At 54.0% G+C, this 27,155-nt stretch overlaps 3 protein-coding genes and 2 long non-coding RNA genes across 10 annotated transcripts; 3 read left to right on the top strand and 2 right to left on the bottom strand.

Annotated features, from left to right (window-relative positions):
• Positions 1-1,046: 1,046 nt before the first annotated feature.
• On the bottom strand, positions 1,047-3,465 carry LOC131905986 (uncharacterized). The gene is made up of 2 exons (XM_059256780.1): positions 2,223-3,465; positions 1,047-1,869 (listed from the first exon to the last, which is right to left on the bottom strand). Exons 1-2 carry the CDS (start codon positions 2,426-2,428, stop codon positions 1,329-1,331), a joined length of 747 nt encoding a protein of 248 aa, XP_059112763.1. The 5' UTR covers positions 2,429-3,465; the 3' UTR covers positions 1,047-1,328.
• A 183-nt stretch (positions 3,466-3,648) lies between these two features.
• Positions 3,649-11,796, top strand: Gata2 (GATA binding protein 2). The gene is made up of 6 exons (XM_059258162.1): positions 3,649-3,847; positions 4,495-4,767; positions 5,190-5,831; positions 7,316-7,461; positions 9,430-9,555; positions 10,027-11,796. The coding sequence occupies exons 2-6, from the start codon at positions 4,539-4,541 to the stop codon at positions 10,324-10,326; spliced, it is 1,443 nt and encodes a 480-aa protein (XP_059114145.1). The 5' UTR covers positions 3,649-3,847; positions 4,495-4,538; the 3' UTR covers positions 10,327-11,796.
• LOC131907168 (uncharacterized) lies at positions 11,143-25,208 on the bottom strand. 5 transcript variants are annotated; one of them, XR_009378308.1, is made up of 6 exons: positions 25,128-25,198; positions 24,664-24,884; positions 23,982-24,077; positions 19,766-19,844; positions 19,263-19,391; positions 11,143-13,882 (listed from the first exon to the last, which is right to left on the bottom strand). It is a non-coding gene; the product is annotated as an uncharacterized LOC131907168 (long non-coding RNA). The 5 variants fall into 5 exon arrangements; XR_009378309.1 differs by lacking the exon at positions 24,664-24,884 and having other exon boundaries at positions 25,128-25,208; XR_009378310.1 differs by lacking the exon at positions 23,982-24,077.
• LOC131907169 (uncharacterized) lies at positions 13,041-17,672 on the top strand. Of its 2 annotated transcripts, none has more exons than XR_009378314.1 (3): positions 13,041-13,153; positions 16,054-16,255; positions 17,420-17,672. It is a non-coding gene; the product is annotated as an uncharacterized LOC131907169 (long non-coding RNA). The 2 variants fall into 2 exon arrangements; XR_009378313.1 differs by having other exon boundaries at positions 17,453-17,672.
• An 18-nt stretch (positions 25,209-25,226) lies between the features above and the next one.
• Positions 25,227-26,254, top strand: Dnajb8 (DnaJ heat shock protein family (Hsp40) member B8). Its single transcript, XM_059258163.1, has one exon. The coding sequence runs from the start codon at positions 25,471-25,473 to the stop codon at positions 26,161-26,163; it is 693 nt and encodes a 230-aa protein (XP_059114146.1). The 5' UTR covers positions 25,227-25,470; the 3' UTR covers positions 26,164-26,254.
• The last annotated feature ends 901 nt before the right edge of the window (positions 26,255-27,155 follow it).

A 27,155-nucleotide genomic window follows, 5' to 3' on the forward strand; every position in this document is an offset into this window, starting at 1 on the left:
CCGATTGTCTGCGGGTGGGGTATGGAGGATAGAAATAGACCAGAAATGGCAGAGTCCAAGGCACCTGGCACCAGCGGGCCAGAACCTAACACACTGGGTCACAGCGTCTGTATTTCCAAAAGACTAAGACGGTAGATGCTGGGGAAGCGGGAATCTTTTGATTTGAGAAGCTGGAAGCGAATCCCAGAGAGCGAGAGATACTGTTCGAGCCCTTCTAAATCGATGGATGCTGCCTGGGACATATCTGAGTCCTCTACATAGAGGGGACACTGAGCCATAGTGACCAAAGCTCCCCCACTTCCTTCCCAGTGTTCCTCAAAGCTTGTGGCTAAAGCAGGGCTGGAGGCCTCCGGGTTGTGAACGACTTCGGTTTGGAAGGCAGTCGACCAGTTAGCTGCCCTTAGGAGAGAATTAGGTTGCGAGGAGAGGGCAAACTTGTGTTCCCAGAGGTACGTCTTGGATGAGGATATTTAAACAAAGGGCAAGTGAGGAGAGCAGCTCCAACTGGGGCCCCTATATGACTCCATCTCCTTTCAGACTGATTTGCAGGATCCGGGCCACACCCAGAAAAGGGCCTGGGTCCACAGAACCCAGCTCCCACTCAGGAGTCGCTCCCCCCCCCCCCGCACTGTCCCTCTCTACAGAAGCTTCCAGGTCACGCAAAAAAAAAAAAAAAAAAATGGTGGTTAGAAAATTCAGTTTGGGAGCCAAGCTCCCTCTATTCTCCTAGAAATCTTGTTTCCACGGAAGGAAAAGGACGGTTTAGTTCAGAGAAGAGTAGCCCCAGGTAAGCTCCAAAATCAACAATAACTACAAAAAAAAAAAAAAGTGTCCACCTGAAGGTGTCCTGGGACCTCTTAGTAGGGGGCTGTAAATTGGAATCTGCTTTCGTTTTGGGGGTCGGCGGGCGGGGGCTGGGGGAAGCCGAATCTAAGCCATCCTGGGATCTGTCTTGGCCCTCCCTGGTGTTTGTTTGGGCTTCATTAGCGGTTCATTTTCGGCCTAGTAGTGGGTTCTTGGCTGTGGATCGATCTGGTTCACACACGTTCATCAGCGCACTCTCTCCTTTATTCGCCAATTCAGTGTCCTGCTACCTAGCCGGCAATTTTCCCTTTCAGACGGGTTTGTTCCTGCTGGAAAACTCGAGCAGTCCCGCATCGGACGCAGGGGCTCCAACCTCGGCAGGGGCTCGGGCCAGCCGGCTGGTTGCTTGCAGTTTCCAGAAGGCAGCCTCGGGGCCTCAAAGGACCTGGCAGGACACCCCCCACCCCGCCCCGACCCCATGCCCATGGGCAGGCAGGCTGTGGCGGGTCTCCTGAGGCCCTGGCTCAAGCGTCGCTTAACCGCCTGGCTAAACCCTTGTTGCGTGGCGATTTTCTAAGCTGCCGAGCGGAGTAATTAAATCCCCTTCTGCACTCGGCTCTGCGCGAGGCGGGTGGGCAACACTGGGGCTCGCGTTTAGATTGGGGACCCGCCGGGCTGACCACTTTCACCTCTGCGAGAGGCAGGACTTGCCCAGTCGGCGACGTGGCGTGGAAACCGCAAGCCCCGTCTCGTTCAAACAGGGAGATAATGTTAATTGCGACTTTGAGAGAAAAGAGGGGAATTACCTGCTTTCGGGGATAGTGCTGGGAGGCCCCCCGCCCTGCCGCCCTGCCAGCCGAGGCGCCTACACGGCCAAGGGCAGCTTCCTCTGCGCTCCGCGCTCTCCTCCTGGAAGTCTGCAGAGCAGAGGCCTGGGATACGGCCGCATGGGGCACCGTTGCCGAGAGTAGGGTTATCGCCGGGGCTGCGAGGCCTTTAGACGCTCCTGCTAGGTTCCAGGGACATCGAACACTCTGGAAAACTCCGCGGCGATCTCGCTTTGCACTTTAATGAAGAATCGTGGTCTAAAGGCGGGGTGAAGCCGAGAAAGCCATCCCGAGAGGGAGCGGGTCCTAAGCTGACCGCGCAGTGGGAGCGCTAGCTTGGCGGCACAGAGACCACCCACCTGCCCAGCCCGCCCCGAGGCACTGCGGCCTTGCGCCCCTGCAGACCCTCGAGCCCTCTGGCACGACCTCCTGCCTAGGCTGGGAGCGGTCTCCGGAGCCGCCTGGGCCCCTGCTGGCTCTGGTGCGCTGAAGCGCAGGGAGCACGGAGGACAGGAAGGACCCCCCAAGGCGCGAGAGGTGCGGGGGTTTCCGGCCCGGTGCCGTTCTGCACCCCGAGTCCCGGGCCTGTACCTGTTCCAAAGCCTCGGACAGTCAGATCGACGCCAGCCGCAGAGGCCGGAGGAGGCCCTGCGGTGCGCGCGCCCCCTCAGAGCTGTCCGCAGAGGACCTGGGAGGGGGTGATGGGGGCGCGCCCGCAGAGCCGAGCCGGGCTGGGCGCCCCCCGAGCCGAGGGGACCGAGGGCTTTCCTCCCTCCTTGGATTATTAAAAAGTTCATTTCCTGGCGAATCGGGTGACGTCAGGGGCCCGGCGTCGCGGTGGCGGGGCCGCCGGGCCGGAGAAGCCGCCTCCAGTTACCCAATTACGGACTGTCAATCCTGCTGCCCCTCCCCCATCCTTGGGGGTGGCGGGGACCCCAGCCCTCCCCCGGCTCGGGACCCACCTGGGAACCCTCTGGGATTATCCCCCGGGGGTCTAGTGCCCTGCCAAGACAGAGGGGCTCGATGGAGGGCGTCGAGCTCGGCCAATCCCTCGCACCTGTCTAGATTCCCCTAAAAGTCTGACTAGCAAGCCTCTTTCTGAGCTTGGGTCTCAGGTCCATACCCAGGGAGGGAGCTAGGTTTGTACACCCGCCTCCGAGCTCACGGCCTCCCCAGAAAGGAGGTGTTGCCAGAAAAACTCCAGGTGACTTTAAGGTACAAAATGCTCAAAACATTGCTTCCCTCTCCCCGAAGGCCGTCTCGGGGACCCCTAGGAGGAAAACATATACATATGGCTAATGCCCCGGGAGTCTCCCTCCAGCCGACGCTGGCGCCAGTCCCCAGCTCAACGGCTTCGCCCCAGGCAGTTCGGCCTGGTGGTCTGCTAAGGCCACGCCTGGAGCCCTTCCCTCTCCCTGGGCCACTGGCCGGACCGCGACCTTCGGTTCAGCACAGTCTTAAAAGTGTCCTAGTGCCCAAAGCCCGGGTGCCCTAGAGGGGTCCACAGTCCTAGACTCGTGCTATCCAGCCGATCCTACCAGCCCCTTGCACAAGGAGGCAGAGAGGTCTGGGGGAGTCCGCAGGACTCAGGCTGGCTGTGGTCCGTAGCGAAGGAGCTGGGGCTCCGCCGGAGAGAGTGGACGGCTGGGGTCCTAGCAGAGAAAAACCCAGAAGATGCAAGTCTCGGCTCCTGGGAAGTCAGGAACCCGATTGGTGGCTAGTTGCTGGGAGGGCAGAGGTTGGAGGACCCGAGCGTCTGACGGAGGGGTGCAGGGTTCTGCCCGCAGCGAGGGTCCCCTGGGGGGGCGTTGGCATTAGAGGCCGCCCGGAGGGCGCTGGGAGGGGGCCGGGAGGCCGAGGGGGGCCGGCTCGCGGGTCAGTCCCGAAGTCCAGCGGCCGAAGCTGCGGGCGCAGCCAATGGGGGGGCGGAGGCTGGGCGGCGCGCGGCGCTGATTGGCTGGCGCCAGCTTCTTAGGCGTGCGCGGCCCCCGCTTCATGTCTGTGCAGGAGTCGGCAGCTGGCGCCAGGGCGGCCGGAGGATGCCGAGGGGCCGGAGCCGGGCGGGCCGGAGGCCGAGGCGCGCGCTGTCCCCCGCCCCTATCCCGTGAACCCGCCAGTCTCTGGACGCGCTGTCGCGGGACCCGCGGTTCTAGGGGCTCTCCTGGTGTCCCTTACTCTCTACTGCTGAGCCCTCCCCTTCCCGCGCCGCTGCGAGTGTAAGTTTGAGGAGCTGGGGGCTTGTGGGCACTCCTAGATTGGAAGGATCTCGGTGGAGCTCAGGCCAGGATCTCCTGTGGGCGATTGCGTTCTTATGCCTTGGGGAGAGGTCCGGCTGACTGCTGGAGAGGGCATTGGGGACCGGCTCTCAGCTCCAGGAACTGCGTGTGCGTGTTCGTGTTTGGGGTCGGGGGTGTCGAGGTTAGTTTGTGTATACATTGCCAATGTAAGTGAATGGCGGGGGTTGGGGGGGTCTGTGTGCCTCAGAGTGGATGTCTAGGCTCCTATCTCTAACTTTTAGTCGGAGTTCGTGTGTTTTTGTGCCCAGAGGACAGGGGCTCTGTGTGAGAACCTGATTTCAGTTCCGCGTGCGTTTGTTTGGGGTCGCCGGTGTCAGGGTCCATCCCTGTGTGTGACCTCGTGTGCATGGGTGTGTGGCTGTGGGAACGCTGGTTTCCCTGCGAGTGTGTGAGGCTGAACCCCTTCCTCCACCTTCCTTTCGTTTTGAACCTTGTGCTTCCCTCCCACCCGGGGCCCGGTCCTCAGTGGAGCTCCACAGGAACGCCTTTGCTCTCAAGACACCGACTTTGGGAGGGGGGGGCTGTCAGAGGCTGGCAGTGCCCCTCACATCTCCTATGTCACTCAGGGCCGCCCCGCCTTCGCCTGGATCCCAAGCCGCAGTAGCGGACCATGGAGGTGGCGCCGGAGCAGCCTCGCTGGATGGCGCACCCAGCCGTATTAAATGCGCAGCACCCCGACTCGCACCACCCGGGCCTGGCGCACAACTACATGGAGCCAGCGCAGCTGCTGCCTCCCGACGAGGTGGATGTCTTCTTCAACCATCTCGACTCGCAGGGCAACCCCTACTACGCCAACCCTGCCCACGCGCGCGCGCGCGTTTCCTACAGTCCAGCGCACGGTGAGCTTCGGTCCTCGGGGTTTCTGGACGCCTGGCGTCCACGCCAGGCCTTGGAGGGGAGGACGGCCCGCTGCTGCTTCCCGGATGTGGGATCTACAGGAATCTGAGCAGCTGCGAAATCAGGCTGGGGAAGGTGGAGGCAATGACCTCTCGGGGAGGGTCTGGGACCTGTAGGGTTTCTGTCCGTTTCCAACTGTCTTGGGGGAATCCTTCTGGGCCCTGTCCGGTGGGGTTGCTCTGTGTCACTTGTTCTTCGACCTTTCACTGATATTGCTGGTGATTACAGGCCGGAGTGTTAGGTTTCTGGTGTTTTAAAGGGTGGGGCTGCTAATTGTTGTTCCCTGAGTTGTGATCCTGTGCGCCTGTGTCATGGCTCTGAGACCCCTGCCCACACTAACCTTACCCTTCTCCCTCTGCTGCAGCCCGTCTCACTGGCGGCCAGATGTGCCGACCACACTTGTTGCACAGCCCAGGCTTGCCATGGCTGGACGGGGGCAAAGCTGCTCTCTCTGCCGCCGCTGCCCATCACCACAGCCCCTGGACCGTCAGCCCGTTTTCCAAGACCCCGCTGCACCCCTCAGCTGCTGGAGCACCCGGAGGGCCTCTGTCTGTGTACCCAGGGGCTGCGGGTGGGAGCGGGGGAGGCAGCGGGAGCTCAGTGGCCTCCCTCACCCCCACCGCAGCCCACTCTGGCTCCCATCTGTTCGGCTTCCCACCCACACCACCTAAAGAAGTTTCTCCAGACCCCAGCACCACGGGAGCCGCTTCCCCAGCCTCATCTTCTGCAGGGGGTAGTGTAGCCCGGGGTGAGGACAAGGATGGTGTCAAGTACCAAGTGTCACTGTCTGAGAGCATGAAGATGGAAGGTGGCAGTCCCCTGCGCCCAGGCCTAGCTACCATGGGCACTCAGCCTGCAACACACCACCCAATACCCACCTATCCCTCCTATGTGCCTGCCTCAGCTCATGACTATGGCAGCGGCCTCTTCCATCCTGGAGGCTTCCTGGGTGGCCCAGCCTCCAGCTTCACCCCTAAGCAACGAAGCAAGGCACGCTCCTGCTCAGGTAAAGGCAGGTGTGGGACTTCAGGGCCTATGGGTGGGGTGTGCCTCTGACAAAGGGGTTGTGATCTGAAGAGGGGCCACATTAGTGCTCCTGATCCAAGCATGGGTCCTCTCTGATAGTCCACAGGTGTTTGTAGCTCCCCGTGGGGAGGACAGAAACCCTAGAACTTTCATCCTGCCCTTGAGTGCTCCTAGTACCCCAGTTTCTTTCCTCACCCCTCACCATACCCTCCTCTCCAAGGTTGGTGAGCAGCAGCCCACACTCAGAATAAGATTCCCCGTCCCCTCCCCAAAACGATCAGCTGAAACCGAGCAGCCTCATGACTGGGTGTGGGGGAGAATGCAGGCTGTAGGTGAGGGAAGGAGTCAGCGTGGCCATGTGTGTACGTGTGTCTGGGAGCGTGTGCACATGCTGCGGGCCCTGCAGAGACGCAGGCCCTGAAGGAATCCGGTTCTCCAACTGCTAGTCTAGTTTCAGGATTGCGGTGACTCCAGATCTCCTCGGAGATTTCCCCAAAGCAAAATTCCCAAGGCCTCCTTGTATCCTAGTGACCCTGATCCTTCTCCCTGAGGGTAGGAGTGAGAAGCTCTGCGGGTGCCTGCACCCCTTTGCCAGCCCTAGCTGGATCCAGCTGGGTTTGTCCAGCAATGTGGCCCTCAGGCAATAACCCATGGCCTGGGCTCCTCCCGCAGCATTTAGCTAGGGAGGGGGAAGGTTTTCTTCAAAGTTTATCCTTGAGTTCAGAAACCACCATCTCTTGCTTGAGTTCCTAGGTTCTTAGTTTCAACTGAACCAGGAGGACTGTCCCAGGTGCCAGTTACTCAGCACCCCACTGAACTCCAGTCAGTGTCTTCAACTTTTGTTTTGTGTTTTATTTGAATTCCAGATGACCAAAAACAACAACAAAAAATAAGGCCACCTAACCTAAAGTGAAAGAACTTCTTATTATTTCTTTTTTTTTTAAAAAACATCACCTTTGATCGCTGAATTCTAGGGGTTTGGCTGAAAAAGGAGAAAAGCTAGGGGAAGAGAAGTTTCCTTCCTGGACCAGACATAAAGGCAGCGAGGGGCTGGTAGCAGAGATGGGGAACAGACTTGGAGATGCTGGCACAGTTGGGAGGCAAAAGTGGGAGGAAGTGGGAGGGAAGAGGAGGAAGAGAGGCCCCCCCAGACCCAGGTCAGGCTGGCAACTGTGGCCTTAGCCTGTGCTCCACAAAGCTGATCTTCAGTTCCTTTTCCGGGTAGCTTGCTACTGGCTCTGGGAATCCTGGTACCCTGTACTTAAGGCTTCTCTTTGTTTTTCTTCAGGAGCATCTAAAACGGGGATTTGTCCTTAAAAGACTCAGGACCTCTTCTATGGGGGACCCCTTGAATCCCTCTGTCTGCAGGGGTGGGACTAAAAGTCCCCCTTGATATAACAGTGCGTGTCAGACTTGATCCTCTAGCCACTAAGCAGGCCTTGTGTCTCTCCTTGTTCCCCGCAGAAGGCCGGGAGTGCGTCAACTGTGGGGCCACAGCCACCCCTCTCTGGCGACGGGATGGCACCGGCCACTACCTGTGCAACGCGTGCGGCCTCTACCACAAGATGAACGGACAGAACCGGCCCCTCATCAAGCCCAAGCGGAGGCTGGTAGGAACGGGCACGTTGTGGTGCGGGGCAGGGCAGGGCCACGGTGGCCACCAGCCTGAGTGGAGCTGGTGGTTAGTTAAGGGAAGGGAAAAAATAAACAAAAAAAAAAACGAAAACAACCGAACAACAAAACTTCAAATGCGGAGACTTCACCACCTGAAAATCTCTTATCATTAAAATCATTTGGGGGGTCAGTCAGGTCGGTCTTCATTCTGGTGGATTCTTTCCTGCCAAATTTCCTGTCCTGCAGCCACCGGGCACCCCTCCCCCGCCCCCCCCACTGCTGAAGGATTCCCAGAACCCAGGGTCCAGCAGCCCACCCTCATGTTCTGGCCTTCGATTCCCTCTTTTTAAAAATAGGGTCATGAAGTACTTTTCCCTGTGGCAGCTCTGGCCTCCCCCGCTCACCCCCCAGCTCACAGTCTCCTTCGCTTATTTAAATAACACACAGCAGCCACCAAAAAAACCTGCCCTTTATTATTTTTCCATGGAGTCACCTATACTGTGTATTTTCATTTGAGTGATTTTTAAAAAAATGTCCTTTCGGATCTCCTGCCGGAGTTTCCTATCCGGACATCTGCAGCCGGTAGATAAGGAAACTTCGTGTATCTGTTTCCGGACCGGCAAGTTTTCAGAGCCACCTCGACTCAGTCCTGCCTCTCGCTGGGCTGTTTTGAAATTTCTAATACCCTCCACTCTGCAAATAATGTGTAAAATGCTAAGAATAATAAATATATTTTTTTTCAGGGCGAAGTGATTTATGAGCTTAAATCGTTCACCCACTTTGGGGCCCTTTTCTCTTTTTTTCCCCCTGGAGCAGGGTGAGGGCGGGTGCGGGCGAGTGGGGGTGGGGGGAGGATATACTGCTGGCCCCTGAGTCAGAATTCCAGCTTCAGGCTGCTTACTCACCCTCCCTGCCCCCGCGGCGGCCAGCTCTGGTCCCCTCCATGAGCAGGCTCAGGCCCCGGGCCACTCTGGACTCTGCTGGACTCGGCCGCACCCCACACTGCCTGCCCAGTGGAGTTCAGTGCTAGGATTTCTAGGGGATGAGGGGGCTGGACACTACCACCACTCCATTTACCTGGGGCAGGAGGGATGGCGGAACGGTGATCTGTATTCTAGGAAAAGGCTTTTCTCGCTGGACCTTGAGTTCCTTGTTCTAGAGACCAGACCTCTCCTCTCTTCCACTCCCCGCCTCTGACTGGCATTTCCTGGGGGGGCTGGGGCTAGGGTCTGGTAAAGGCGGCAGGTGAGAACTCTCTGGGTGCAGGGATCTAGGCCAGCAGAGAATGAGAATGTCTTTGCTCCTCGGTCCTGTGTGGAAGCCTCTGGCTAGTATGACTATTGATCGCTAGGAATGTGGTTAGTGCAGTCAAAGGAACTGAATGTTTAGTTTTTAAACTGTAGTTAAATTTAATTTAAATTTCTCTTGGTGGCTTGCAGATCTTGTATAGGACAGACAAGGCAGCTCCACACTTTAATCCTGGGCTCAAACTTCCCCTGGCCTTTCTGGGTCCTGGGCAATGCAGGGTCTTCTTGCTGCCCTGGCCTCCCAGCCATGACTCACCAGGATTCTGGATTTCCAGGGGAACGGTGGGGGAGGAGACAGACGTGCAGCTGAAGACAGACACTCAGGATGGCCACAGGGCTGAACTGTCCTTAGACCTCAGTTTCCTTACCTAAGAAATTAGACTGCTAGGCAGTTGGGGGAAGTGGCTGCTTTTCCCTTCTGTGTTTACAATCATTTGGATTCTAAGAGCTCTTTATTCCAAAGTTCTGTGATTCCCAACTAGTTTACTTCTCAAATTCTAAAATTCCTTCGTCGGAGATGCCTTGATTCCCCTGTGGGACCCACTCACTGCTCCTGGGCTAAGTGGTGAGATTGGGGGTGGTGCTAAGGGCCCGCCCTGGAGGAGGTCAAGGTGGGGCGTGGGAGAGGGCCCTCTGACGCTGCCCCTCCCCTCCTAGTCTGCTGCCAGAAGAGCGGGCACCTGTTGTGCAAATTGTCAGACGACAACCACCACCTTATGGCGCCGGAACGCCAACGGGGACCCTGTGTGCAACGCCTGTGGCCTCTACTACAAGCTGCACAATGTGAGTGCACCCCACCCCTCCCCAGGGACCTCCGCTCTTTGTGCAGCCCGGCCAGCCAGCGGCCCCAGCCGCGATCTCCAGCTTGGCTTGGCTTGGGAAGCCGCAGCCGGCAGCCTGCGTGGCCAGCCCAAGAGTGCCAGAAGGGCTCCTTGTAAGAAGGATGCCTCTGCTTTGGAGGTGGGACGGGTGGGGGCAGGGCCGGCAGGGACCTTGTCTGTCTTAGGAAAAGTCAGGGGCCGGGGAGGATGAGAGGTGTTCTAGGAGGAGGCAAGCCGCGCAGGCATTTAGTGGGCTGTTAGGCCACGGAGTCTCCTTTCCTGAAATGGTGACCGTGCAGGCTTAAGGGGACGTTGGTGAGTGACGTTGGAGGCTGGGCTGAAGGCACAGTTCCTGACACCCTAGGGATATATGTGACCCAGTCTCCCTTGACCCGTGGAGAAGGGATCCTAAAGGCTCTATGGCTGCCCCCAGGTTAACAGGCCACTGACCATGAAGAAGGAAGGAATCCAGACCCGGAACCGGAAGATGTCCAGCAAGTCTAAGAAGAGCAAGAAAGGGGCTGAATGCTTTGAGGAACTATCCAAGTGCATGCAGGAGAAGTCATCCCCATTCAGTGCGGCTGCCCTGGCGGGACACATGGCACCCGTGGGCCACCTCCCACCCTTCAGCCACTCTGGACACATCCTGCCCACGCCAACACCCATCCACCCCTCCTCCAGTCTCTCCTTCGGCCACCCCCACCCGTCCAGCATGGTGACTGCCATGGGCTAGGCACAGCTTCTTCCCTCTGGACAGACATGGACATCGAGGGTGGCTGGCAGAACCAGAGTGAGGCCGGGCACTCCCAGGCTGGGTGGAACACAGTTTTGGCTCCTGCCCATCCTAAGAGACCCACTTCCTCCTGCCAGCCTAGCCTGGCCACCTCTCCTTGGAGGACTCCCAGCCTTGTGCCGCCATTACTGTGAATGTTTCTAACTGGGCTACAGCTTGTGTGCGCCCTGGGTGCTGCCCAGAAAATTTTTTCACGGACAGTTGCTTGGAGAGCAAAAACAGACAGGTTTATAGCAAGAAAAGGAGGAGACTGGGGACAGAAAAATGAAACCATTTTTTGAAGGAGAAAGAAGTAGGCAAAAAAATAATAATTTATTTTGCTCTTATTTCTTACAAGGACATGGAGGCATGGACTGTTTGTGTTCTCTGGGTCCTTCCTTGGGGCCTACTGCCACCAGTCAGGGCTCTGGGGGGGCAGACTTACAGGGCCTCAGCCTGAGCCTTCTCCCCAGCTGCCTGGAGGGTAGCCCCTGCCCTGACGCAGCCCTTGAGGGCAGAGACAATCGCAGGCGGTCCTGCGCAGATTCCCAGGCCAGGGCTGGGTCACAGGAAGGAAGCATTCTCTGGAAAGGGGAAACGTCTCCCAGATCATTCCCTTGGCTTCGAGAGGCCAAAGCTGGTGTGACCCAGATGGCCAAGCTGCGGCCTGTGCCTAGGCCAGCTGGACCCCTGTAAATACATCCTTTTTCTGCTAACCCCTTCATCCCCTTCCACTCAGATAAATAAGAAAATATTCAAAACAAAACCCAAACTGCATAAGCTTAACTCACTGATGAGTGGTTTTATTTTTAAACTCGTTTTGGGTCCAGTCAATTGTACGTTGCCACAGAAGCCCCAGTATGAAAAGGAATAAAACCTACAAACCAAGGCTGAGCTTCACGGTTCTTTCTTGAATAGTTCTTGGATCCCAGGGCCCTAGCAGGAGGCTGGGGACAAGAGGGATCTTATGCTCTTGGTTGCTGGGGGACAGGGGACGGGCAGGCAGTGGCCCCGTGATCCCCGGGGGTTCTGTTCTGTTGTGGCTGGCTGGATCCTTCAAGGTACAACAGCTGTACATAAAATGTGTCCCAAGCTCCGATTCTGTGTGCGGTGGCGGTGGTGCAGCGGCCAGCAAGGGGCCCCTAGCCCGGGAAGACAATTGTGCTAAGTCAACTAAGTGCAATATTGGAGTCCAGTTGCTGCAGCGCACCATAACCGGAAGTAACTTATTTTGTGCTAGTACCCGCATAAGAAAAAGAATCGGCAGTATTTTCTGTTTTTATGTTTTTGGCTTGTTTTATTTTGGTTTAGTGACCTAAGTTATTGTTAACTATGTACAACATTTAAATATTGTCTGTAAAAATTGTATGCTACCCTCCTATTCCTTTAAAGTGAATACTGTTAAAAATAATAAAATACTTTTTTTGTGAATGCTGCAGCCTGTCGAGTGGGTCCCTGAGACCCCACATCCCTGATGGGGCTTGAGCTGTCAAGTGACCTTGTTTCTGCTGTCTCTTGTCTTTCAGGGAAGGTACATGGGGCGTGGACAGGGCTCTTCTCCAGCCTCCTTTTCCGAGAGCTCAGCAAGGTGCCCGTTTGGGCTTTTCAGAGAGCCAATAACTGCCCTGTACCACTCAGGTTCCCCCAGGTGTGGTCAGCTCTGGTTTCTAGGGTACCAGGTTGTCAGATCTGTTCACTGGCAAACTTGATCACCCTGTCACTGATTGCTAACCAATCACCAGTATGCTATCATTGCATCTGGTCAGTGATGTGTCCAGTCACTGGCCTGTACACAAAGTTGTCCCTGGCAGTGATCTCAGCAATTGTCACTAATCACATGCCTAGAATCTTTCATCAAGGTTTCCCTTGGCCAATGTGTGGATCCCAGATGCAGGCAGTCACTGGTGTCCTGGGCCACCAATGGTCTCACCTGTGAAAGGGTTGTTCAATCCCCAAGGGGGTCGAAACCCACAGGTTGAGAACCATTGTTCTAGACTGTCCATTCTGAACTTTGGGCCAGACAAGTTTGCCCTGAACCAAGAAGTATCATTACATCTCATACCTGGAACATGATCTCCTTTGAAGTGGTTCCTATTTGTTCTCACTGATGAGGCTTCCTACACCTATAACAGTATGTGGCAAAAGGGGGTTGCTAACCCCCCCCCCACCACCACACACACATGCATGCATATCTACTCCCAGATCCATCCTTTATCAAATAAACACACAACCCTATAGTTGAAATCTGGGGACAAGACAGCAAGCTGCTCCTGTCTTCACTGTGGCTGCAGTGAGGAGGAGGAGGCCAGAAGGCCAGTATGGTGGCCCTTGTGAGACCAGGGCCATAATTTTATGGTTGGGGTCACCACAACATGAGGGACTGTATTAAAGGGTCACAGCATTAGCAAAGTTGACAGCCACTTGTCTAGAATCTGTAGTTTAAACCCAAGAATCAGGAATCATAGCCCTGGACTCAAAAACTTAGGGATCTATAGCTCAGAGTCTAGAGCCTAGACACCCACATCCAAACTGAAGAGCTCAGAGCATGGAACCCTTAAACCCAGAACCACAGAGTCCACAGGCAGGTTCCTCACATCCAGAGCCCTCCTGGAGCTCAGAACCTAGAACCTAGCAAGAACCCTAAAATGAGGCCTTCAATCCAGACATCAGACTCCAGACCCTGGCATACGAGGCCTAGAATCTAGAACCTGGAATGCGGAACTCCCACATCCAAGACCTAGAGCTTTTCAGAGGACCCGGAGGCCAGGATCCAAGCCCAGAATGCAGAGTAAGTTTACACGAGGCCACGAGGCCCTCCCTGGCTTATTTCCTTTCTCCTGTTAGCCCCAAACTTTGGAGCATCCATTTGGCAGGCACAGTCTCAGGTGCTGAGAGGCAGACCAAGAGGCAGCCAGCAAGTGAGTGGTTTCCCTCTGTGTACACTCAATGCCATTGCATTCTTGGGATAGGTGTTCCCCTAATGACTGTTAAATAGGTTGATGCTTCACGCATCCTTGCCTATTGAACTTAGGGGCTACCTGTGAGAAAGAGTTATCGAACCAGTGTGAGAGAGAGACTGGTGGTCTGAGAGAGCTAAGGACCACAGGGACACAGCCCAAGTGAGCCCTAGGGGCTGCTGATGCCTGTTTGTATTCCTCCCTCCATACGAGGATCGGCCCCTCACACTCCCACCACTCTGTCATTACTTGGTAAACAATTAGGATTTTGTGGACAAAAGCAACCAGGCAGATCAGGAGCCACAAGCCTTGAGCAGGGTGACCACTGTCTTTAGGATCCCACAGGGCCAGGCACCAGGGCAGCCAGGGTGGGGTGGGTTTTTGTTCCAACTGTTCGCACCCAGGTGGGGCTGGCCAGCCCAGGCCCTCCCTCCCTTCCTCTTCTGGGACACTTTCAAGCCTGGCTTCTTCCTCCCATTTTCCATGGTAGAAACCAAACCTCTTGTGTGACCTTTAGGGACCAGCTCTGTCCTTCCCAGTCTCTCTTGCCTCCGGGTGACCTATGACCAGGAGAAGGAAGGGAATGAGTCTCATTGATCAATCCCAGAGCCTCAGAAGTGGACACAGCCCCAAGGAGAATGTTGGAAGGAATGCCTGTCATCCACCACAGTATAGGACGAACTTACCTGAGGCAGGAAAGATGATAGACATCGTGGAGCCATTCCCAAGGTGGGCGGGTCCTCAATGAGTTTATGAGGCAAAACAATTTGATTTTTTTTGTTTGTTTATTTTTTTTGAGACAAGTTTCTCTGTGTTGTTTTGGTGCCTGTCCTGGATCTCGCTCTGTAGACCAGGCTGGCCTTGAACTCACAGAGATCTGCCTGGCTCTGCCTCCCAGTGCTGGGATTAAAGGCATGAGCCACCGCCCAGCTTAATTTTTTTAAGAGATAATTGAGAAAAAAAAAAAAAAAACAATTCCAAACTTGGTCTGGAGAAACAGGCAAGTCAACAGAATCAATCCAAAGCTTAGGAAAAAATGGAATGTGTGCATGAGGAGGGGGTTGTGTATGTACATGTGAGTGAAACATTGTCCGAGATTCCTCTGCCATGATTGCTCAAACCTCTGCCTTTGCTGTGAGGATAAGCAGATGCCCAAGGACCCAGGTGAGCCTAAACACATGCCATGACTTACGAGTTAGTTTGTGGTACAGGTGGTACCCCGAATCTGTTAAAGAGGTTCTTGCCAACCAATGATGAGCTTTGGGCTGAAAATGGTTCCTGAAACAAGAACTAGTTGGGAATAATTTGGGGTGAGGAGATTCACATAAAAACACCCAGAGTGGCCCGTTTCCACGGTCTCTCATGAAGGACAGCCGCTCTCAGAACGCCCAGGCCATCTGCGGTAGGTCCCTAGGTCCTATGTCTCCCTGGATCTTGGAGACATTGAGTCTTGACAATACCACACATATCATATATCATATATCATATATATATATATGTATTTTAAACATTGGATCTTTTTCTTGTGTTTCCAGTGCTGGGGATGGAACTCTAGGCTTCGTGTGTGCCAAGCAAGCCACACCCCAGCCCTAAAGATTTAATCTGGAGACCAACTATTACAACCCACCCGGCTGGATCACCCAGTTTGGTTCCCTCACAGATAAGCTGTCAGCAGGACCCTGGAAACAAATAGAAAGGTTTTCTCCTACACCAGGGAGGGAAGCAGAATAATAAAAGCGGGACAGCATGTCAAAAGCAGTGCACGGATAGTTGCACGCACTATATAGTTGTTCCAAGATACGAATATCCCGTCCTGTCCAAATACCTTTCACTTTGGACCCAGAGATTTTCAGGACAGTCTTGATAAACCTGAGAGCATGCATGCTCAAAAAAAAAAAAAAAAAAAAAAAAGGGGGGGGGCGGGAGGGATCCTAACTTTAGAGCCTGTCCTGGAACTCACTCTGTAGCCCAGGTTGGCCTGGAACTCACAGAGATCCGCCTGCCTCTGCCTCCCGTGTGTTAGGATTAAAGGTGTGCGCCACCACTGCCCAGCCAGAATTTTTTTTTTTTTTAAAGAAAAAGTTTGAGGGTACTGGAGCCATGATGGTTCAGAAGCGGGGAGCACTTGAGGAGCACTTGCTACTGTTGCAAAGGCCTCAGGTTCGATTCCCAGCATCACAACATGGTGGCTCACAGCTGTCTGTAACTCCAGTTCCAGGAGGGCTGATGCCTCTAGTCTTCTCAGGCACTGTAATGTATGAACATACATGCGGGCAAACACTCACGTACAAAATATTTTGAAAAGTGGGAGGATGATAAGAGTAGACACTCTAAAGGAAAGAAATCAGGGATTCAAGCAGGTGTCTGCACACCACATTCACAGCAGCATTTCACTATAGCTAAGAAGTGGCGGCTGCCACGGGATCCATCAAAAGGTGAGACAGTAAGTTGAGGTTGTCCAAACAATGGTGGCCACTCGGCTTTCAGAAGTAAGGAAAAATAAGCCAGCCATAGGACAGTGTGGTGGCCCCAAAAGCCTGAGGTCTCCAGAGCCAAGAGTTCACGTAGAGACAGAGCAACATGGTGGGCGCCAGCAGCTGTGGGGGAGGGTAGTGCTGGAGGAGGCAAGCTTTGGTTGGGGAAGACGGGAACGCTCTGAACGCTTTTTATTTTGTTTTGTTTTGTTCTGTTTTGTTTTGTTTTGTTTTGTTTTGTTTTGTTTTGTTTTAAGATGAGGTCTCATGTGGCCCAGGATGGCCTTGGAATTCCTGCTCCTCCTATCTCTACTTTCTGAATCCTGGGTGTGCACACCACACCTGTCTGAGAAGTTCTGGACCTGGTTGGTATGGACAGCTTTGAGGCACTGTAAAAGAGCTTCCTGAACACCGAGCTGCAGTCACCATGACACCCACTTCCCTGCATGTTAACAAAAGGTAACATTTATGTGATGGGAATTTTCCTTCTATCTCCCAAATGTTCCATAGTGTGGCTAAATAACTTCAGTGATAGATCAATGTTCAAAATTAATTAATGTCTAAAATAAACAAATTACTTAATAAAATTAAATAATGTCTAAAATAATGTCTGCAGGATGGGAGACAAGTTTGCAAAATACGTAAAGACCCGGAATACAAAATAAAAAATGACAAGGCCAGGTGTGGTGGCGCATGCCTTTAGTTCCAGCACTCGGGAGCAGAGGCAGACAAATCTCTGAGAGTTTGAGGCCAGCCTGGTCTACAGAGGAGTTTCAGGGCAGCCAGGACTACACAGTGAGACTGGTCTCAAGAATAAAGAATGAAACAACTCACCCACCTTAAAAGGGGAACAGGAAGAAGGTCCTCAGAAGTCACCCACCCCTCTACACCTGAGCATTGCTTCCTGAGGGGGTACTTCAATGGGCCACATAGAAACTAACCCCCTGCATGACTGCCCATCCCTGGAAGTGAGCAGAATTTGAATGTTCCCTGGTCTAGCTGGTCTGTGTGGAAGTTCTGGGATGCATGAAACAAAGCCCATTGCTCTGCATCTCTGCATCCAGTTCTGGAGCTGAAGCCCAAATTCTGGCATATTCTGGGGAAGGTATTTTCTATCCTTTATCTCTGTGCTACATCCCAGCCATTCACCATTTTTTTTTTTTTTTTTTTTTTGAGACAAGATCTCACTGAATTGTTCAGGCTGGCCTAGAAATTTTGATCCCCCTGCCTCAGCCTCCTGAGTGCCTGGGATCACAGGCATGCACCAGCAGACACAGTTATGATGGTGTTTTTGTTTCCAAAACATGTGCAATAAACCTGTCATGATGGTGCAATTCCAGCACTAGGTCGATGGTCAGAAGTTCAGAAGTTCAAGGCCTGCTGCTCCAAACTGTTACAAAGCAAGTTTGAAGCCAGCCTGAGGCTTTGTCTCAAAGAAACTGACAAACTGCCTGTGCACACACTGTTAATTATATGTGCAATTTCTATGTCTTTATGTATGAGTCAAAATGTCATTTAAATTAAAAAAGAAAATGTTTGTGTTGGCCTTGAGATGTAGCTCTATGGTAGAGTGCTTATGTGCCGTGTGGGAAACTCTGAGACCAACTCTCTATTGTATAACAGTTTGCTTCAAGATAGAAATACTCCATTCCACAGGGAAGCAGGAAGGTAAACGACTCAAAAATATATTCAGGAAGTACCTGAAACTGACCAGATTCACTAGTCCCCTCCCTGCCAGACTAAGCAATAAAAGCTGAGAGTATCTCTCAGGGAAGCAAAGCCAAACTTCAAGGAAGACTCTGACATCAGACCAGCTGCCTAGAAGAAACAGAAACCAGCCAAGCTGCCTGAAAGAGATTTAGACCAACTGAGGCACCTGGAAAGGACACTCTCCAAGCTGCCTGGAAGAGGTTTAGGCCAACTGAGGCACCTGGAAAGGACACTCTCCAAGCTGCCTACAGGCTGTGCAGTGCACTCCAGGTTCCTAGCTTTGTGAGCTGTCACCCATGCTGGGGGTGGGCTTTGGTGAAGCACCTGTCTTTGAGTTTTTTCTGTTTTTAAAAGTAAGTGACCTGTCACCCATATTTCTGTAAGTAACCCTAATAAAACTTACTGGTTCTCCAAGTTGGACTTTGGTGGCATCCGTACTTTGTCATGGACTCCCTATCTCAGGTGAGTAGATGTGTGTTGCATCTCACTGGGGAAAGCTTTGTCACACAATACCCTCAGCACATGTACACACACACACATAAAAGTAGAAAAAAGCATCCAGGAAGATGCACAGCCAAGCAGAACAGTGGTTCGCTGAGGCGTGTGACTTCGGCATCTGGTCTGGAAGGGCCCTTTTACTTTACAGACATGCTAATACTTTGATGTCATTTAAATAACATTTTGTCATTTAAATAACAGAGAATTGTGAGCCTTAGTTCCTGGCTGTCCTTTCCTTCAGTTCTGCCAAAAGAACCTCTCTATAACCCTTGAAACCCCCCATATCGAGGTAAGACATAACTGACTTCTTCCTTGGAGGCTCTCAGGGCCTCTCTGGAACAGTGTCACTCAGGGTTTGGGAAGGGGGAATGGACAGACAGACAAGACTCGCCTCCTCCTTGCTGTACAGCCTTGAACAGTGGCTTAGCTTCTCTGAAACAACACCAGTAAAACAACCCAGAACCTTACAGATCTGCTGTAAGGAAGCTATGAGGCAGGTGCAGGGCCTTCTGAGAGGCCATCCAGCTGGGAGCGGTCCTTCTAGTGCCTGTCTCCGGAAAAGCACCTTCCTTCCAGGTACTTTTCCTACAGGACTAAAGCCTGCCTGTGGAATGCAGTGGGATGGTCATGGGCATTCAGTAAACATCTCTATCTTCCCACTCCTGCCCCTCCCCCAGCTTGGATCGGGTTCATGAAGCTGGGGAAACTGAGGCCAATGGGGCGGGGAGGGGAGGAAAAGGGGTAGCTTAATTCTAGGACAGAATGGGATGGCTGTGGTGGGGTTGCTCCCTAGAGAGGGTGGAGGGTCCTGCCAGCTGCTGACCCAGCCCATCTGTCCTTCCAGGCCCACGCCCAGCACACACAGGGACTCCCCAGGGGATCCTGGGAAAAAACAAATACTGCTCTCCCCTTTCCCTACCTCCCCTCGGTGTGGGTGGGCGGTGCTACTCTGGGCTAAGCAGTAGCTGCAGGTTGTGAAACAGGTTCTAATTCTGAAAGGACTCTGGTCCCCACCACTCCAGGATGGAGGGCCAGGGGCCTTACACACCCTCCCACGCCCACCCCAGCCCATTCGCTTCTCATGCATTCACCCCTACGCCTACTCTGCTCCACTCTCACAGGTGAGATCACCCCAGGGTGTTTCTTAATCTTTTATTTCAGAAATATTTCAGACATCCCAAAACATAGATGACCTAACCATTGCGGTCCTTGGCATGTCTCATGGCACACTTACCAACTTAAAACTGCCCAATTTTACCTCATGGTTTCTGTTGCCAGGAGCCTGTGTAGCCAGCCAGGTTTCCAGCGGGGGTTCCCTGCTCTCCCACCAGGCTAGATCTGGGGGCAATCCCCAGCTGGCACTCACTCCAACATGGAAGCTCAGGCTCTGCTGGGAGGAATTGAGAGATGCTTGCCAGGTCCCTTAAGCTTAGCCCTGCTCACTTCCCACAGTTGTGGGATTCCTGTAGCTTCTTCCAGAGAGACACCTGTGTCGCCACCACAGCGGAGTCTTACATGACCAGCAGTGACCCCAACAGTAACATCCACCTTCTTTGCACAGTTCCCACCCACCCTCCGGTGTATGGCAGTGGGAGCTGGGGGAATGGAGGCAGCTTAAAGACTCTGACCCCGTGGCCACCAGGGCTCCCCTCCTCCACCGGTGGCCAGGGCTTCCTCCTTCCTCAGGGTGGGAATCCTCAAGATGGACTTGCATCTTTCTACATGTTTTCACATTTGACAAATGTGGGAATCTCTGCTCACCTGTAAAGGATGGGACCCAAGATTCTCATGAGTCCCAGAAACCGTGAGTAGTACCCTATCTGGAGGTGATGTGTTTTTCCTATGATAAAGTTCAGTTTATAAGTGAGGTTCAGTAAAAGATTAACAATAACAGTGAAGCAGAACAATCACACAATAAAACCACGGACATCACCATCCTCTCTCCAGCCACCATTAAACGGGATGTGTGTATCTGAACACAAGCAAGGCCCTTGATGGCAGCTACGTGATGGACAGGTGGGTAACACGTGCACTGTGGAGTCACTGGATGAAGGATGCTTTATGTGCTGGGTAGAATGGGAGCAGAGGGTGACGACCATATCAAGCTACTCAGAATGGTGCATAGTTGAAAGCCTATGAATCGTTTATTTCTGGAATTTTCCACTTAATATTTTCCAACCAGAACATCAGGTAAGGGGAATGTTGTGATCGCAGCACCATATACTAAAAAAATCCTTTTTTCGCTTACCATCACATTTGAGATATTTATTCACATTAATATGTAAAGTTCTGGTTCATTCATTTTTGTTGTGATATAATAGTTCGCAGTATAAAGTTCATGTGGTATAGTTGCTCATTTTCCTTAAGATGCTTAAGTGGGTGAGCTGGAGAGATGGTGCAGTGGTGAAGAGCACCGGCTCCTCATCGAAGAGGACCCAGGTTTGATTTCCAGCGCCTACGTGGTGGTTCACGACCATCTGTAACTCCAGTCTAGGGACTCCAACACCCTTTTCTGGCTTCCACAGGCACCACGCACACGGTGCACAGACACACATGTAGGCAAACACCCCGTACACATACATAAAATCAGTTAATCCATCTGTTCTATTTACTGCTATACACAGGGCAGCAAGGATGCTGATGTCTCCGCGCCCCGTGTGAAAGTTCCTCTGGGGTAAAAGTCCAGAGGTTTGCTGAGATAAGGCTCTTCATATACTTGAATCTGTAAATTCAAGATTTTCCCACCTCGTCATTTTGCTTCATATTAACCAGCAAAGAATGGTGACACCAGACGCCCTAGTTCCATGGACACTTGTAATGCCCAGACTTTACATATTTGCTACTTGGTGGGTATCATACTCAGTACTATTGTTACAGAGATCCTCCTGAATCCTACAACCTCCTCCTGCTCCGACTCTTTCCAAGGCCTCCCATCTCAGTACACTCTCCGTGCTTAGACCTGGCCTGAGGCCCGCTCTCAGCCTCTCAGCCCCCTGGTCTCTTCAGGCACCTGTTCTGGCCCCTCTGCTGGAGTCACTCACACTTCCAGTCTTTGCTTCACTGAGAAACAAGCCACCCCCCAGGTCCTGCAGTGAAGATAGTATTACCCTGGCACAGTCCGACAGCGCAGAACTGTGTTTAACAGCTAGGGCTAGTCCAGGGCTCGGAACAAGTTCTCAACCTTGCTGCCACTGACATTGGGCTCAGTCACTGTGTGGAGGGTGGTATGGCTACCTGGAACAGGGATGCTAGCAGCAACCCTCCCCAGTCACTGCCAAACACCCCTGGGAGAAGAGTTATTATCCCTATGTTACAGGTGGAATGAGGAAACTGAGTCACAGCAGTTAAGCAACTTCCCCAAGAACACACAGCTATGAAGTAATAGAGCTGAGATTCGAACCCAGGTCATCTGACTTGGCAGTCTACACCCTTAGTCACTATATGATCTTATCCCTCAGTCTATCTGCTCATCCTTTCCTCAAAGCTGCCTGCCACCCAGTGCCATCACTCACCTGTCACTGTCAATCCAGCAGCCCATCCATCCATTCCTGTCACCCATCCATCCTGAAGGAAATGGAGTTGGCCACCTCAGGCCCTGAGAGGAGAGGAGGCCCCACAGCTGCCCATCTGGTGGGAGGATGGGTGGGTGGGCTGCCCCCCTGGGCAAGGGGCAGAGGCTGGAGGGAATTAGGCAAGTTCCTGCCAGGACCATCTAATTAGGCACTCTGGCGATAAGCAGATAGCATCGGGGTGATTAGAATCCTTTTAAAAAGCCACTCCATTAATTAGAGAGACAGAGGGGCCTCTGGCTGCCTAATCAGCCTCCATCAGCTTGCCTGGGGAGGGCTTTCTGGGGCTGCTGTGTGACCTTGGGTATGCCCTGCCGTCTCTGGGCCTGCTTCTGTACTGAGCTGGGCTCTGCTGAGATCATCTAATCATCTGATCTCCTTTCTCTTCCCAGAGTCCTTTCTGAGACTATGGTCTTGAGGCATCAGAGGCTGACCCCCCAGAGAAGGGGAGAGGGGGGTGTCTCATCATCCCACTAGTGAATGAGGACAGAAATGTACAAAATGGAAATGGCCTAACAGTCGTGGAATCAGGAGCTCAGGGGCTGGCTAGTGTTCCTGCCTGTGCACAATGCTCTGCACCTCTGCTCCTCCACTGGGACCCCCCAAACACTTCAGGCTTGGGGACCTCACAGGACATTGGTTCGTAGAACTCTGTAGAAGGGGAAGTCACCTCGGCATGCTGCCACCAAGTGGCTGTCCAGTTCTAAGTTCTGTATCTTCCTTCTCGGCCCACCCAGGGGGTCTCCACTGTCAAGGTCCCTTCGGCCCTGAGAGGCCCTGTATGTGCTGACGCCCTAAGTCATTGAAAGTGTTCTCTGTCTTGGGTGATCCCTGAGCCTGAGCGGTGTTGGGACCTCCATGTTGTCTCACTTGGACAGATGGGCTCCATTTGGAGGAAGAGGGCAAGGAAGTTGAGCTAGTCAGCAGAAGCCAGAGGTTCCTCCTGGGAGACGATTAAGACAGCACCAGAGACACCAGCGAGACAGGAGAGGTGCCTGGCTGGGGCCGGAGGGGACGACCGGATTTCAGGACACATCATCACCCTGAATCCCTTGAACTCAGGACTGTAAGCACACCACCACCCCGATGACACCGTTATGGGAACCTCAGACTACACCAGCACCTACCTGGTATCAGCATCACCATGAACACCTTGCCATGCCTTCCTTCTCTGTCCCAGTCCGCATCAGCGACACCCTCTGCACTATCACGCCCCTCTGTTACCACCGCTGCCTCTACCTCCATCAGCGTCACCGTTGCCAGGACCACCCTCTGACATCATCACCTCTGATGCTGTCACCATCATTGCCTCCCCTATGATCACCATGGTGACGTCACCACCACCTCTATCATTTCAACCCAGATTCACCACCGCCATATCCTCCATCATCGTCATCATCTCCTCCATCATTACCGAAATCACCACCACCACCATTACTGTCTCCGTCACCACCATTGCTTACCACCTTCACCACCACCTCCGTCATCACCACGATCATCACCATCAGTACCACCACCACCCCCGCCATTGCCATCACCACCTCCATCATCCTCTTCTGCATCCCCTTCTTCACCTCCACCTTTATGACGACCGCCATCACTTCCTCCTCCATCACACCATTGCTATCACCATCACCACCACCTCCCTCACCTCCCTCATCACCAGCCCCACCATCTCTACCGCTACCACCACCTCCTCCGTCGCCACCACCTCCTCCATCACCACAGTACCACCTCCAACATTACTTCCTCCTTAGGGTCACCCATCATCTGCTGTGACCACCTAGAGCTTGGCAGAGAGCTGCTTCCTCCTTCCCCCTGCCCGGCAGTCTCCTGTCTCTCCAGCAGTTGCCTTGGAACTTGCATAATCATCCAGGAGGAGGGCCTTTCCCGCCCAGCAGACACCAGCCTTCACCGAGAGGTGGGCGAGGACTGTCCACCACACACCACCGGAGGACTGCAGTGACTCCTGGTGCCCCTCTGCCACACACCTGGCAAATTCAGGCCAGAACAGCTTCTCTTCAGGGGCCCCACTGACGAGGCCTGGGAGACGGAGCCCCAGCAGCCCCTACAGTGTGGGCAGATGAGGCAGGCACACCCTGAGTGTGTGTGACTACTGAGTGTGGCACTGCACCTTAGCAAGCTGAGCCACACGTGGCTTCCACGCCTTGCCACCTTCATAGGAGTATCACAGTCGCCACTCCCGTCCCCAGGGCCTCTGTCACCTCCTGCTCCTCCCATCATCTCCATCACTGACACGGCTATTACCATCACGACCGCGATGGATGGGTGCAACACTTTCACCTGAAACCGCCAGCAGGAGCCTGGGTAGTGAGTGAGGACTGGTGTGGAGCATGGAGCCTGTCCTGCTCTTAGTGAGATGAAATGTGAGGGATGGTGACAGTTACCTGAAGTGTCTCCAGAATCTATTGTCCTTCCTGGCCTGTGGGACTCAAGAGGACGATGTCCCCTGCAAGGCATCTGCAGCTGAGAGCCCAGGAGCCCTGGGAGATGAGAGGATGAGAGGGAGGATAATGGAGACAGACTTAAAGGTGCAGAGGAAGAAGGGAGGAGGAGGAGGAAGGAAGAAAGGGGAGGAAGGAGGGGAAGGAGAAGGAAGGACGGCATCTCAGAAGTCTGGGAAGCCCAGTCCCTGTTATTGACACTCTGAGGAGCTGAGTCTGCGGCTTCCGTCTGGACGAGGTGAACAGGGAGAAGTCAATGCTGGTACTCCAAACGGGACCTGATAGCAGAGCCCAAGCCTGGACCACAGACCTGGAGACTCTCCAGGACTGCTGTGACAGCAGCCCCAGTGACACCACAGAGACACCTTCTCCATTAGCATCCCATCGTGCCATGCTCCCACGCTGCACCATTTCCTTGTAGCTGTGTCCCCCAGGGCCTGTCACCACCTTCACACTGCCCACTCCCGAGGACAAATGTCTTCCAGGTCTAGGATGAGCTGTTTCTATATTTTTCCTCCCATGTATGAGACCACATTTGGTTTCCAGGGATCAGGAGGAGGCTTGGCTTTGGGGGTTCCTGCCCTGTCTTCCTTCACCTGTACTTTGTATTAATCCCCTTTTATACCTGAGTTAAGCAGAATGCATCTTCTTCCTGCTGGCCACCACAGCCCAGGTGGCCCTAGTTCCTGTGTCCTTCTCTCTCACAGATTTGCTGTGTGACCCTGAGCTGTTGCTGTATGTCTCTGAGCCTCATTCATTAAACAAATCTTGGCTGATGGCGCGCTGTGGGCTGGATCTGTCTCAGCTCCTGACAAACACGCCCGCCTTCCTGATGTCTCTGAGAATCTAGAGATAACAGGCCACACATATAATAGATCACTGTCCCTATCTACCCCACGTTGCTCGGGGCTTCTCCAACCCATCATAGCCACCCAGACTCGGCTCAGAGGACAGATCCCAGGAAGTCCTCGCTCTTCTCGACCACTGCCATCTAACTATGGTGTCACTGACCCAATCCCACAGCGGACCTGCCTTTCCTCCTTGGCTCCCAGAGAAGCCAGCAAACAGCCTCCGTGTAGCCAGACTCACCTCCAGGTCTTCCACAGCGGTCAGCCGCCCCCACAGCCCTGTGATGTGTAGAGCTCAGCTGAGGGGGTGGGGGACTTGCTGCTCAGTGATTATGTCACAAAGGGCCCTGGCCCCAGCTTGGAAGGGGCCACCTGGGCCTAGCCCAGAGCGGCACTGTCCCTACCCCCAAGCCCTCTCAGTGGAGGCTCCACCTGTCCCTTAGAACCGGGAGGATGAAAAGCTAAATTCTCGCCACCCAGAGCCAGCAGATTCCAGCAAGTCCCCCACCCAAGGGAGGACCCCAGCCAATTGCCTCAGCCCTCCTCAGCCCTCCTAATCCGGTCTAGACCCCTCCACTCTCACCATGGCCAACTACTATGAAGTGTTAGGTGTACAGTCCAGTGCCTCCCCCGAGGACATCAAGAAGGCGTATCGAAAGCTGGCTTTGCGTTGGCACCCCGACAAGAACCCTGACAACAAGGAGGAGGCTGAGAAGAAGTTCAAGCAGGTGTCTGAGGCCTACGAGGTCCTGTCAGACTCTAAAAAGCGCTCTGTGTACGACCGGGCAGGCTGTGACGGCTGGAGGGCCGGCGGTGGCGGCAACGTGCCCCACGGCAGTCCCTTTGGTGCTGGCTATCCCTTCCGCAATCCTGAGGATATCTTCCGTGAGTTCTTTGGGGGAGCGGACCCTTTCTCCTTTGACTTCTGGGACACCCCGTTCAGCGACCGTGGCCGGTCCTATGGTTTACGTGGGGCCTTCTCTTCGGGCTTCGGTGAGTTGCCAGCGTTCATGGAGGCCTTCTCGGGCTTCGACACCCTGGGCCGTGGTGGGGGCAGCCGCGCCACCTTCTCGTCCACTTCCATCGGTGGCTCCAGTTCAGGCAACTCGGGGTTCAAGTCAGTGATGTCATCCACGGAGATGGTGAACGGCCGCAAGGTGACCACCAAGCGCATTGTTGAGAACGGCCAGGAGCGGGTGGAGGTGGAGGAGGATGGACAGCTCCGGTCAGTAACTGTCAACGGCAAGGAGAAGCTGATGCGGGTGGACACCAAGTGAGAGCCGCCCAGCCAGACCCTGGGCCAGTCACCATCACAGGGGGCTACAGTAGTCGCAAACTAGTGCCTAATAAATATGCTAAGTGAGTTCATGTAGATAGCTCTTCCATCCTCAGGGGTGGCTGTGTCATTGTAGGCCCACTGTGTGGCTGCCACAAAGCTACAGCCACACTCAGGAGCTTGTGGCCTCCATGCCCAGCACCAGCTGTTTCCCACAGGAAGCCTGGGGCCAGGTCTTCAGGTGGCTGTTAATCTCTGTCACCTGCCCCTTCCTGTCCTCCTCATGTCCTGCCTCACCTGCTCTTTCCATGTCCCTTCTCCAGAATGGCCACCATCCTCACAGGCGCTCCTGCTCAATTCCCACTTTTCCTTACTCACTTAAGGAGGAGCAGCCATCCCAGAACCACGTGTCTCTCTTTCCTACACTGCTTTCAACCTTCCTTACCCCTGCTCTGGGCAGGGGGTGTTTGGGTCAGATCTCCTGGAAAGATCTTCGGAGGTGTTGACACTCAAGAAGAACATTCTGGGTGGTGGGAACAGCATGTGAAAAGCACCTGGCCAGGGACAGGCTGCCCTGTTGGAAGAACAGGAGGAGACAAGTGAAGGGAGTATAAGCAACTTCGTGGAACACCCCCAACTTTCACATATCGGGGTTCTCGACTCCATATCATGGAAGAGAAAACTGAGATAAAGGGAAAGGCTACGCAGCTGACAGGCAGCTGAGCCGACGCTCCATCCTGGGCGTTAACACGGAGGGACCTGCCTTTAACGGTGTCCGTGGTGATTATTACCGCAGGGAGGGCAATGGCAGGGGCTCCCTGGCCGGTGCTCGCTTCCTGGGGGCTGTAGCAACCACTATGGACTCCAGGGCTCACGCCGGCGAGTGACAGAGTGAGGTTCAGGTAAGGGACGGATGCTATGGGCACAGAGTGGATGAGCTGAGCAGATACTGCTCCCATGGAAACTCCAGCTTCGGAAGGGGCCCAGCCTGTG

This window comes from Peromyscus eremicus, chromosome 3 (genome assembly GCF_949786415.1).
Source record: "Peromyscus eremicus chromosome 3, PerEre_H2_v1, whole genome shotgun sequence".
Classification (NCBI taxonomy): Eukaryota; Metazoa; Chordata; class Mammalia; order Rodentia; family Cricetidae; genus Peromyscus; species Peromyscus eremicus.

Excerpts from the sequence above, each read along its gene's own strand:
- Gata2 (XM_059258162.1), top strand. The coding sequence starts at position 4,539 with ATGGAGGTGGCGCCGGAGCAGCCTCGCTGGATGGCGCACCCAGCCGTA. Across the intron at positions 4,768-5,189 it reads TTCCTACAGTCCAGCGCACG|CCCGTCTCACTGGCGGCCAG; the intron begins GTGAGCTTCGGT and ends CCTCTGCTGCAG. Across the intron at positions 9,556-10,026 it reads TCTACTACAAGCTGCACAAT|GTTAACAGGCCACTGACCAT; the intron begins GTGAGTGCACCC and ends GGCTGCCCCCAG.
- Dnajb8 (XM_059258163.1), top strand. The coding sequence starts at position 25,471 with ATGGCCAACTACTATGAAGTGTTAGGTGTACAGTCCAGTGCCTCCCCC.
- LOC131905986 (XM_059256780.1), bottom strand. The coding sequence starts at position 2,428 with ATGAACTTTTTAATAATCCAAGGAGGGAGGAAAGCCCTCGGTCCCCTC. Across the intron at positions 1,870-2,222 it reads TGTCCGAGGCTTTGGAACAG|TGCAAAGCGAGATCGCCGCG; the intron begins GTACAGGCCCGG and ends TCTTCATTAAAG.